Source organism: Hoplias malabaricus, chromosome 6 (genome assembly GCF_029633855.1).
Source record: "Hoplias malabaricus isolate fHopMal1 chromosome 6, fHopMal1.hap1, whole genome shotgun sequence".
NCBI classification, from domain to species: domain Eukaryota; kingdom Metazoa; phylum Chordata; class Actinopteri; order Characiformes; family Erythrinidae; genus Hoplias; species Hoplias malabaricus.
In genome coordinates, this window is record NC_089805.1 from 8,717,710 (window position 1) to 8,731,260 (window position 13,551).

General features: G+C 46.1%; 1 protein-coding gene across 1 annotated transcript in view; it reads left to right on the forward strand.

Moving 5' to 3' along the window:
- Nucleotides 1-13,551, forward strand: part of col5a3a (collagen, type V, alpha 3a) — a 112,625-nt gene that overhangs the window by 23,723 nt on the left and 75,351 nt on the right. The window contains exon 5 of the mRNA XM_066673875.1: nt 10,490-10,612. Within this exon, the coding sequence (XP_066529972.1) occupies nt 10,490-10,612 (123 nt within the window). The remainder of the gene's footprint in view (nt 1-10,489; nt 10,613-13,551) is intronic.

Sequence of the window (13,551 nt, forward strand, 5' to 3'; positions counted from 1 at the left end):
GATAAACCTTCTCTGTTGTCTGAGATCTTCATTCATTCACTGTTTTTCTGTAAGTCCTTCATCCTGTTTAGGGTCGTGGTGGGTCTGGAGCCCAGAATCTTTGAGTGCAAGAGAACACACCCTGCGCCGAGCGGCCGTCCATCACCGCTACCTGAGACATGGTTTTATAACCGTTTTGAGATATGGTTTTGGTCCGAGTGTATTTTTAAAAATCAATTTACGGAGGAAGGGTAAAAGCAGGGAGATTTAAGGCCAAAGAATTCTTTCCCAAATGTAGCACTACCATTAAATTGGACGGGACAGTGGTTCTTTAAAGTAGTAGATAAAGTAGATGACCACGTTTAAAACCCTGGTTCCTATTAGAAGCATTATAAAGGAATTTGGTGGTAAGAAAGATGTTAAGTTTCTCTCTCTCTCTCACTTTTTACAAATAAAAAGAAATTAAATGAAAACCTGAAATGTCAGTTTTTTCTCTGAAGATGTTGAGTGTAATCACTTCCAACAAAATCACACACAAAAGGAAGGAGAACTGGGACTGCTCTTCCGCAGTGAGTGGGAGATTAGGGAGTGCCCCTCACTGCTCCACCACTGTCTTCATATAATACTCCTCTATCAGTCCAGGCTAAAGGCCTGAGTTTGTAGGTCACTAACTAGCAACAAACTGTGTATTGAAGTGCACTTAAATGGGAGTAAAAATGCAGTATCAAACTGACATTTCTATCAAAATTAGCCCAATCTTAATTTTGGATTAAGCAGGAAATAAAAAAAGAAACATTCATTCATTCATTCATTCATTATCTGTAAGCGCTTATCCAATTTAGGGTCGCAGTGGGTCCAGAGCCTACCTGGAATCATTGGGCGCAAGGCAGGAATACACCCTGGAGGGGGCACCAGTCCTTCACAGGGCAACACAGACACACACACAGTCACTCACACACTCACACCTACGGACACTTTTGAGTCGCCAATCCACCTACCAACGTGTGTTTTTGGACTGTGGGAGGAAACCAGAGCACCCGGAGGAAACCCACGCGGACACAGGGAGAACACACCACACTCCTCACAGACAGTCACCCGGAGGAAACCCACGCGGACACAGGGAGAACACACCACACTCCTCACAGACAGTCACCCGGAGGAAACCCACGCAGACACAGGGAGAACACACCAACTCCTCACAGACAGTCACTCGGAGGAAACCCACGCGGACACAGGGAGAACACACCAACTCCTCACAGACAGTCACCCGGAGGAAACCCACGCAGACACAGGGAGAACACACCACACTCCTCACAGACAGTCACCCGGAGGAAACCCACGCAGACACAGGGAGAACACACCAACTCCTCACAGACAGTCACCTGGAGGAAACCCACGCAGACACAGGGAGAACACACCAACTCCTCACAGACAGTCACCCAGAGCGGGAATCGAACCCACATCCTACAGGCCCCTGGAGCTGTGTGACTGCGACACTACCTGCTGCGCCACCGTGCCGCCCTAAGAAACAAACAACAACAATAAAAAAACAAAACAAACAACCAAACAAAAGATGAAGCATGATTTGTTTGATTTCGCCTGACTACACTGCCATGACAGTGCTGTTGTGATATTCTGTGGAGCCCTCCACTAAACTACTCTGAAAGACTTTACACATCGACAGTTCAACAACGCTGACATTTGGAAAAATCAGTGGACTCCCACTTTAAAAGCCCATGACATCAGTGAGCAGAGGTCTCCCTCGCCACAGCTTTTAGAAGAAGCACTGAAACACAAAGACGTCGTAACAGAAAGTGTCTTGAAATGTTTCAGACCTCGCGTTCACGGCTGGAATTTGAAAAAGCCGAAGGCTTCAGAAGAGCTGTCCCTCAGTGTTTATCCCTACGGCAACTCGCGCTTGTGTGAGAGAACTTTTCTGCCTTTGTTGTCCATTTTGGGCAAGGTCAAAGGTCAGATTTTTGAGGAGCCTGGACTTTGTCAAAGCCCTTTTCTAATTGTTATATTAAGACTATAATTTGGGGCTTAAAATGGGTGTTGGTTAGAGCTGTGCTAGGAGTCGCTTAGTAAGAGCTCATTCACCACAGATTTATAAAACTATACGAAAAAATAAACTCGTGAACATACGTGAAAGTTTAAATGTACGATGAGATTATTTATCTGACATTATTGCCCTGTTTGATATATTAAGTGTCGATGTACTATACTTATCTGACAGATATCAGACCTGTACATAAACCGGTTATTATTATTATTATTATTATTATTATAGTACAGGCAGTAACAAGCATACTTACACATGCTAATGCTTCTGATTACATCACTGATATTCAGGGAATCATAAGCAAATGTAATTGAAGGGATAATAATAATAATAACAATAATAATGATGATAGTAATGACGATAACAATAGCTTTTTCATCCAGTACTTTTCAGAACGTTATGATGCAGACACGGAAGCGAATGCAGCAATGGTGTGTGAGCTGAAACCTAATCTTCATCCATGTATTAGCATAGTTTAAGGCTGCGCTAGCTCAGTGTTGACCTGCGTGACTCGGAGCGCTTGTCGTTGCTTGTGCAGCTCATTGAAAGGTTAAACAGAAATGGGAAAGTGAGCCCAAATCCCATCAGTCATCTGGTCCGTAGGGGTTGTGTCTGCATCTGCAGCGAGTGTGTGTGTGTGTGTGTGTGTGTGTGTGTGTGTGTGTGTGTGTGTGTGTTTGGTTAGCGCCCTGTCTCTATTCCCTCTCCCCCAGGACATCAGGCCGACCTTCTGGCCCCATTAGCAGTGCATGTTTTAACCTTCAGAAAGGCGCTGTTGTCAGTTTTGTGTCCTGAAGAGATATTTCACTCGAAGACTGGGTCCTGCTTTTAACAAATCGAGAAGAACAACATCCAGTGGTAGTTAATGTAACATTTACAAAGTGGTTTTGCGTTAGATCTAATGTTCATCGTGGAAACACAACGCTGGAGTTTCAGATTGTGGTGTTGTTGCGGTTGCGGCTGCCTCCACGAGGGGTCAGAGGGTCCGCTCAGTTAAAATGGCACAGGTGTTATGGAGGATGACCTTCCTGATCCATCCATCACTTTCCGCCCGACTTGGGACTGACAATAGGAGCACACTGACCGATAAAACCCCAAGCCGCTGGGCAGGAGATACAGGGAGAACTCATTGGTCACACCGTCTGCGCACATCGTCTGCGAAAATGCAGCCTCTTCGTAGATGCTAGATGTTTTTGAAAAGAATCAAAAACCTGAACTCTAAACATTATCCATTCATTCATTCATTGTCTGTAAGCGCTTATTCAGTTCAGGGTCGCGGTGGGTCCAGAGTCTACCCGGAATCAAAGGGCACAAGGCAGGAACACACCCTGCAGGGGGCACCAGTCCTTGTCAGGGAGGCACTCACATTCTAACACCTATGGACAGTTTTGGATGCACTGTTGGGTGAAGGCCTCATGCTTCAGGCAAACCTCCTCCTTCATCAGCAGCAAAACCAGATGTTCCTGGACATCCACACTCAGCTCTTTCAATTTTTTACTCTTTGCAATAACTTAATCATCCTCCACACATCCCACTCTGTGGCTTAGACTTGCAAGCCTTGCAAAACTCACCACCCCCCCAAACTTAGCTGTTGTTGCCCTAAACACAGAGCCTCATCTTTCACCTTATTTAACCTATCTGTACCACACACACACACACGTATATAAGAGCTCCACTCCTTTCCAGAACAATCCCAGCAGCCCTAGACACCCATCTGCCAGCTGCTCCCACCACACCTCCGCCCGGGTGATGATTAAGAATCTCCACCGCTCTTAAAAACCAGGCTCCACCATGCAGACTCTTCCTACAGAGCAACTGTCTGGAACAAATGATGACTCAGATAATTCTCCTCAGTAACCACACTGTTGTGTTCAAGCCTCCACGCCATCCACTCACTTCCCACTGAGTTCTTCTCACACTCCTGTGACGAGACCTAGGATGCAGTACTGTACATTGTGTTATTAGCATCAACAGCTTGAGGGAAGGCACTTTTCTGGGATGTAAACCTGGCCCTGGTCTTGGAGGGTCTTTGCATATGGACTGCTTCACACACGGATGCCAACTGTGAGCATACCACTAAAGCCCTTTTCGTGTTCATTCATTCATTCTTTCATTTATTATCTGTAACCCTTATCTAGTTCAGGGTCGCGGTGGGTCCAGAGCCTACCTGGAATCATTGGGCGCAAGGCAGGAATACACCCTGGAGGGGGCGCCAGTCTTTCACAGGGCAACACACACACACACACATTCACTCACTCACTCACACCAACAGACACTTTTGAGTCATCAATTCACCTACCAACATGTGTATTTGGAGCGTGGGAGGAAACCGGAGCACCCGGAGGAAACCCACATGGACACAGGGAGAACACACCACACTCCTCACAGACGGTCACCCGGAGGAAACCCACACAGACACAGGGAGAACACACCACACTCCTCAGAGACAGTCACCCGGAGGAAACCCACGCAGACACAGGGAGAACACCACACTCCTCACAGACAGTCACCTGGAGGAAACCCATGCAGACACAGGCAGAACACACCACAATCCTCACAGACAGTCACCCGGAGGAAACCCACGCAGACACAGGGAGAACACACCACACTCCTCACAGACAGTCACCTGGAGGAAACCCACGCAGACACAGGGAGAACACACCACACTCCTCACAGACAGTCACCTGGAGGAAACCCATGCAGACACAGGGAGAACACACCACACTCCTCACAGACAGTCACCCGGAGGAAACCCACACAGACACAGGGAGAACAAACCACACTTCTCACAGACAGTCACCCGGAGGAAACCCACGCAGACACAGGGAGAACACACCACACTCCTCACAGACAGTCACCCGGAGGAAACCCACGCAGACACAGGGAGAACACACCACACTCCTCACAGACAGTCACCCGGAGGAAACCCACGCAGACACAGGGAGAACACACCATACTCCTCACAGACAGTCACCCGGAGGAAACCCACGCAGACACAGGGAGAACACACCACACTCCTCACAGACAGTCACCTGGAGGAAACCCACACAGACACAGGGAGAACACACCACACTCCTCACAGACAGTCACCTGGAGGGCACCCACGCAGACACAGGGAGAACACACCAAACTCCTCACAGACAGTCACCCGGAGGAAACCCACGCAGACACAGGGAGAACACACCACACTCCTCACAGACAGTCACCCGGAGGAAACCCACACAGACACAGGGAGAACACACCACACTCCTCACAGACAGTCACGTGGAGGGAACCCACGCAGACACAGGGAGAACACACCAAACTCCTCACAGACAGTCACCCGGAGCGGGACTCAAACCCACAACCTCCCTGGAGCTGTGTGACTGGAGGTTAGGGAACTGGGCTTGTAGCCGGAAGGTTCAATCTCCAGAGCCGACAGGTCATGACAGAAGTGCCCTTGAGCAAGGCACCTAACCCTCAACTGCTCTGTGGCAGCTTGGCTAGGGCTAGTGCTCACTGCCCCATAGTGTTCACTAGTGTGTGGGTAAATGTGTGTTTCACTGCACGGATTGGGCTAAATGCGGAGAACAAATACTGATACTCTGGAGATTCTCTAGATGTTCACACAGCTCATGTGTGAAAGAGGCTCATGTCTACTACTCCTCTGCTGAGCTGTAGAGGCCACTGATATTTAATACTCTATGAGCAACCTGACCATTTATTTACATTCGCATCGCTCAGCAGAACCCCTCATCTTGCTGTTTTTAATAACATTGCTGACGTACGCTTAACATTGTGTGTTGCTTTAGGGCTCTTACTGACAGTCTGATGGCCACCATATGCTCCCAAAGGCTTATCTTGATTATATTGTCATATCACTTTCAGCACATCACCCGCCCCCAGCTTTAAATGCATCTGGACCGGTCCGCTCAGGGGTGAGGCTGGTATCTTGGGAGGCAAGTGGACGGACAGTCCGTTCCTGGGATGTTTCCCAGGCTCTGGGACCGGAGGGCATCTGGGGGGCTGGAGTTTTGGTCCATTTCCTCAGCGTGGGAGAGCGGTCAGTGAGCATGGGGACTGGGCTCTGGGCTAATGCCTGTATTATTTCCAGATTGCTTGTGAATATGAAAAAGGAGACTGTGTGTTCCAGGCTCAATGAAATGCCCAAGTCTCTGAGTCTCCGAGCTGTTTGTGTGTTTTGGAATGTTGGCTGCTCCGATAAGATCCAGCTGAGTGTAGTTTTGTGTCCTCTGTGTGTGTGTGTGTGTGTGTGTGTGTGTGTGTGTGTGTGTGTGTGTGCATGAAACGTCCTGGTGTTATGCCCTGGTGTTTGAACACATGCGGTAAAGTGGGGAACATAGCACTGAGGGTAGGGTGGTCTCCACTTCTAAATGTCTGTGAGGAGTGTGTTCTCCCAGTGTCTGTGTGGGTGTCCTCCGAGTGCTTATGTTTCATTACGCAGGACAAAACCACATTGGTGGGTGGACTGGCTGTGTGAAATTATCCATGTGGGTGAGTGACTGGGTGAGTGTGTGATACTGATGCCTAGGCTTCACCCAGATGAATGAATGAATGAATGCATGGCTGTATAAACTGGACATGGGAATAAAAAAAGAATATACACACTGTGGTCTGTGCAGAAATGATGTCCCTTTGTCCTCAGTGTTATTTCCTGTTTGTTATTCTCAGTTGTTTTTTTTTTTTCACACGGCTGTGAGTCTGCAGAGGTGAGTAAGTGCTGTGGATGGACTGTGGGTAATGCTGAAGTGAGACCCCTGAGGCACGGCCCAGTGAGAGGTGGGCAGACTAATGTGTGATGACTCAGAGCTGCGGCACTTGTTGTGTGATGACAGAGCTCCTGAGTGAGAAAACGGGGGAATGTTCTCTCACTGAAGGAGATTTGTTGTGGAGCAGAAGCAGCCCGGCTGGAAGTAGCTCAGACATTCTGGCTTCTGGCCAATAGGGGGCAACGTCTACCATCACATTGTTTATTTCTTGGAATGACCTTATGGTGCTTCTGCATGTGCTTTTCTGTTGTGTTCCAGATTGGTCATTTTACTCAGTATGAACACACACACACACACACACTCTCTAGGGGCATAAAGGCAATGAACAAACACAATCAGGGCCACCTCATTGCACAGAGAGCAGTTAAAGGGCACCTCCAACGTGGATGTTGAGGGAGGAGACAGTGCTGTTTTGTTACTACCCCCACACCCATGCCAACACCCGTTTTTCCTATTAGTGTCAGTGATCAAACTGGTGACATCATGTTCCCAAGCCATGCCTGCCCCCTCATGTAGCGCCTTACACTTAGGGACAAAAGTCAAAAGTTTGGGAACACTTGCTGATGGGCTCGTGCCCTTAATTTCTAAAATGGAGGGTGTTAATAGGGACTTTATCCACCTTTGCCACAGTAACAGCATCTACAGTTCTGGGAAAGGCCTTGGACTAGATGTGGGGGGGCATTTCTGTTTTCTAATTTGATGGAATTCAGCTTGGAGGACATTAGCGAGCGAGGTCAGCTGCTAATTGGGTGATTAGTTTTGGTCAGCTGTGTTGTAAAGGGTTGTGGTGGCCAGAGTCCAGGCAGAATTTCAGATAGAGTGTGTATTGCGTGATTTATGATTCACTATGCTAAATAGCGGCCATGCGCTTCCATTTCTTGTTAGCCACATTAGCATCATAGCGGCAGTGCCTGTAGCTCCGGGTCTGGACTGACTTGATGTTGTGTACAGTGTGTAAATGGGATTTTTTGGCAGAAGCAGTGCTGTAGACATGCTGATAGCAGAGACCTCATTGGTTAGTACAGTAGTTTCGGAGCTCCTCTCATGTGCTGCGCTCCTGTCGCTGAGCCAGACGCTAAGCTGGTCCACCACTGAAAGCTGCCTTTGATCTCACACGGGACTCGTCCCTGTTTAGTGACAGAAGCGGTCGTTTGTAATTCTCCTCTGGTGGCGGTCACCGCAGATCAGTGTGACCCAGCGGAGAGGGGTGTGGGGGCAGAGTCATTACTCAGTCCAGTCAGGTGTCAGGGGGCTGTGGGAATGGGGACTGGGTCACAGCTATTATATAACGATCTGATCACAATTGTTCACGCTTATTGTGATCATCTAAATTGGGATTCTCGTAATGTCAGTCTAATTCGATTGTTGAGATGTGAATACAGCTATCCCAAGTGAAACAATACGTTGTAGAGTAACGTACACTTGGATTTCTTTATAGTGCGGTGATTGGAACCAGAGATTTTATGTAACTAAGTGTCCCAAAGAGCTTTTGCCACATCCTTTGGACTATTTTAATTTGCCCCAGTCCTACTCTGTGTGTGTAACAGCGCTCATCATAATGCACAGATCTCATTGGCTGAGTAGCCTCGTGTGATATGCAGAAATGCATGTGATTAGTCAGAGAGTTTCCTGGACCGCTAAACCTGACACGTAAGTGTAGGTTAAAACCTGTTTACAACTTGATGACTGCTTTGAACAACAGCACAAATTATTAATTGTGGCATAGGGCGGCACGGTAATGTCACAGGGACCTGGAGGATCTGTGAGGAGTGTGGTGTGTTCTCCCTGTGTCTGCGTGGGTTTCCTCCGGGTGACTGTCTGTGCGGAGTGTGGTGTGTTCTTCCTGTGACTGCGTGGGTTTCCTCCGGGTGACTGTCTGTGAGGAGTGTGGTGTTTTCCCTCTGACTGCGTGGGTTTCCTCCAGGTGACTGTCTGTGAGCAGTTTGGTGTGTTCTCCCTGTGTCTGTGTGGGTTTCCTCCGGGTGCCCCGGTTTCCTCCCACGGTCCAAAAACACACGTTGGTAGGTGGATTGGCGACTCAAAAGTGTCTGTAGGTGTGAGTGAATGTATGAGTGTGTGTTGCACTAGTAAGGACTGGCGCCCCCTCCAGTGATTCCGCAACCCTGAACTGGATGAGGGGTTACAGAAAATGAATGAATGAATAAATGAATGAATGAATGAATGGGGCAGATATATCAGAATCTGACTTGTTTAGCAGGCTTTGAGTGTTCAGGGTGTGTACACACTGCAATGTACAACCTCTGCAATTTTTTACCTTAAAACACATAGCAATCCTCAAAATTTTTTTTTTTGATGGTTATGGGACATGATTCTTGTTCTTCAGGTAAACAAGTCCCCACAATGTATGTAATGTGAGTATGAGTGTATAAACAGAATTTGGTTCCTGCAATGTGATGAATATCTAGAACACACACACACACACCCTTGTAAGCCTTTATTATTGTGACACAAACACACTAAGGTCAGTGAGCACATACACACACTTCCTGAACGCTGGGCAGATGGCCAAGGCGACTGCAGCGCAGTGGATGGTAAGGTGCCTTGCTCAAGGTCACCTCAGCCGTGACTGTTGAGAGAGGGGGAGAGGGAAAGTGCTTTTCCTTTATTTCCCCCACCCCCAGTCTTCCTGCTGCTCCCGGGGGTCCAACTGAGCACCCTTCTCTTACCCACAGGGCATGGCTGCCCCTCCTTTACTCCTCCAGGTGATGAGAGGGTGAGCCCTAAGGGCCGTGAAGCATGTTTACCAGCAGGAGTGTAAGTCTACAACGTAGTGTGTTACGACACTGCAGCTAGCGTCACTGCCACAGCTGCAGGGCCCTGGGGTTGTGGGTTCAACCCTAGCCTTGGGTCACAGACTGTGAGGGGTGTGGTGTGTTCTCCCTGTGTCTGTTTTGGTTTCCTCCAGGTGCTCGGGTTTCTTCCCACAGTTGAAAAACCCATGCTGGTGACTGGGTGAGTGTGAGATGCCTCGTGATGGAGCGGTGCCTTGGCCAGTGTGTGGTCCTGCCTTGTCTCCAATGATCCCAGGGAGGCTCCAGAACCACCACAATCTTGATTTTTGTTTTAAACTTTTCTTTGTTTAAAGACATATTGAGCCTATTTTTTTACCTCTGATTTCATCAGAATTGCACTGAGTGACTACGACAACAGCTCGACAGGCTTTGTGTCAGATCCCACAATACGGCTCTGAGGCTGTGTTCAGAGCTGAGACAATGCCTGGGTGGGAAAGTGTGTGAGCGAGAATCCTCTGGGACCGGGCCAGAGCAGCATGGAGGTCGGATTATGGAGGTGAAGAGGCAGCTTTTGAGTGTTTTTGTGATGTATACACACTGCCCAGCTCCTTTAGGACCCTGGGAGAAGAGTGTGTGTGTGCGTAAGTGTGTGTTGTGTCGGCAGCCAACACACTGAGCAATTAATTCATCATCCTCAAGCTTTTCATGTTGCAACCTGCATCTCCCTTTAAAAGCCCTCAGCCTTTGAATGTGCCTAAGCTCTCTAAACTGACTTATGTGGTTTCTACATTAGCTGATAATTACAGCTCTGTACACACCGTGGACGGGGGATACACACGTCTATTGTTCTTTTTTTCCTCTCCATATCTTTCCTCATGTGCTAGTACAATGTATCAGCTAATTTTGTGGGTGTTTTTGTGTGACAGGGCGATATCCAGCAGCTCCTGATTGTGGACGACCCCCAGGCTGCAGCTGATTACTGTCTGCATTATATCCCCGACTGTGATGCCCCTCTGCCCTACAGAACCCAGAACTATGACCCTGAAGCGGTGAGTGCCTCTGTATACATATAAACACATGCAGAAATGAGCAGGGATGGGGTGACTCTGACACTGTACTTTATTATTTAGTTCAATAACCATAATTTGGTCAATAATAGGTAAACAAAGTCATTCAGAGTGGATTGATGTGGGGGTGATATAAACAAGGGGTCACAAATTGTCTACGGCACAAATAGAACCATTTTGTTTACCATTTAAAACCAGCACAGACCCGACTATTCACTTTTAAAGTGTAATGATGATGATAGTAAAATGGAAGCCCATTTCTTTCGCCTCCTCCACCATGAAGAGAGTTAAAATCAATATCCTTTTAGGCAAAAAAACCTTATCTCAGAATTATCGTCAAACAAACTGTAGGCACAAGGCAGTGCTTACTGTAATAACTTTCAACGACAGAGCGTTTAAAACCTGATTAACCCTCTTGAGTCTAAGGCCACGTCCACACGGATACGTTTATTTTTAAACAGGTTTTTGTCGGCGTTCTGGCCTCCAGCCCAACGGAAATTTTCGAAAACTCTATCTAAGGTGGGATTTTTGAAAACGCTCTGAAAGTTAACGGACATTTTTTAATAAACGCTGACGTCACACAGCGCCTGTCTCCGGCTGAAATGCAAATACCACCTCACTCCCGATATAGTGAAGTCATAAAACTACAGTGTACATGCAGCTAGCACGAGATTTCAGATTCCCACATATGAATAAATAAAAACAATGCCTTATATATATATATATATATATATATATATATATATATATATAAAGCACTATTATTATCTAAATTTAGTAATTTATGACTTTAGTAGTGCACTACATACGGAGTATAGAGTGATTTGGGATTAAACCTCTGTGATTCTCTCATGCCTCGTGGTGTTTTGAAGCCTCTGTTTAAGAGGTACTATGGCCCCCTACTGGACTGGCATAGATGATGCAGCCGTTTCCGTATTCGTCTGAATGGGGATATTTTCAATAATGGAGAGAGGAAATCTTTGTTTGTAAAAATAAACTGATCCTTGTGGACGGGGCCTAGGGGTATCATGTATTTTTTATTATTATTTTTTGGTTTATCTTCTTAAATTCTCCTTTAAAGCAACACTAGGTGGTATTTATACCTTAAAATAACAGCTTCAAAATCAGCGAGATACATCACAGAGTTGTAATAGGGCGAACAGGCCCTCTGACATTGCTACTCCACCTCAGCACTGCAGAAACTGCGCTATGTAATTTTTGGAGGAAGGTAGGAAATGTAAAGTGATACTCAAATCTATATAACACACAGTGAGAGGGTGGAGAACCTGTGTCTCTTGTCACTTAACCCTCTTCTTCATAGGTCCATAACTCCAGATGTTTTTTGATTATTTACAACTCCAGATGAACCCCAAAGTTGTTTGGTGCTTTAGAAATCTGGTTTCTATCACCACCACTGTGATCTAATCGGCCTCAGTAAGTTTCTTGAGAAAGGAGGGTTTCACATGAAATCATTTAGAATTGTATTCAAATTCCCCTTTATGCTAAATGTTAACTCATGTTTATTGGGTAAAATGATATTGTAAAAACTAAAAAGCAACACTGAGCTCTTCAGAGGAATATATCACAGCTGGATTGAGTTGAATGAGGTTCAATATTTGTGTTCCAGAGCCAATATTTTAGAAGCGATCTTCCTACACCCTCAGCAGGTCTTCACACCTTCTGAGTTCTCCAACAGCTCTAACCTGCCTCTATTTCCTCATGCTTATTTACTCTGCTGTTCCCAACTGGAATTAAAGCTAAATTATGATATTTTTCATTTTGACAGTGAGTCTGACCTCCCGCCTGTGTCAGATGTTTACATCCCCTCAGTTCTTTTCCTCTACCATGTTCATCACGCTCTTATTCTCTCCTTAGCGATTTCTGGCTGTGGAATATTTTGGATTGTGAAGATGAAAGTTTAATATCTTGCAAAAGTTTCCATCCAGGTATTTCTTTTGAAATCAAGGGTATTATGTCACTTTTCCACTGCAAGATAACAACATTACCTTACTCTGTGTTGCTGCTTTTTCATTAGGTAAATGTAGTACCTGGGACTGTACTATTTTAGTACCTTATTGAACTCACTCGTGGTTCTAAGCGAGCTGATTAGGGCGTGTAAATGTGACGTGTAAACCTTAAAGGCTGAGCACCACTTAATGGACCTCAATGAATATTCCACATTATTTTAGTTACTGACATATATAAGTATGAATTAAAATGAAAATAACAGCTTAATTTGCTTTAAAACTGACAATTTCAATTTTAAACTGACTGTTATGACAGTATCTAGCTAAATAACCAACATTATTCATGACAATAGCCTAGCAATAAGCTAAACTCAAATGTAGAGGTACCGTTATTCTTGTAAATGTGATCGAAGTCGAACTCGAATTCATCCGACACTATAAACCTCCGTAATGCAGCTACGTAGCCGAGTATAATCTGAGCCACCGAGTTTAGCAAGTCAAGCTAACGTTAACTAACACCAACTAAAACAGGCGAAGTAAGTGTCCTTACCCTGTTTACCTCCATGTTACAGAGGCTCGTGAACACCTTTCGTTGGTGTCCTTACATGCCCATATTGTTGGAAAAGCGCCAGTGAAATGAGCTACAGATAACGGAGTGAGCGGATGGTGCTTTCCAAAGTGCCCGTTTAAAGTTGACAAATTTAGTCCATTTTCTGGATATTTTGGGATCTTTGGGCCATTTGTTCACAGATGTCCCACTGTACATTGAATGATTGCAGCCAAAAACAACACACCTTTTCGTCATTTTGCATTAAATTAAGTGCAACTTCTAGAGTTGTTGTCCACCATCTACGTCACAGGCAAGACGCCTATTAGTTTCTGAAAACCGTTGGGGGGCAGGGGGGGGACAACGGTCTTTTTAAACTTATTTCTTGAATTAGTAAGAAACATGTT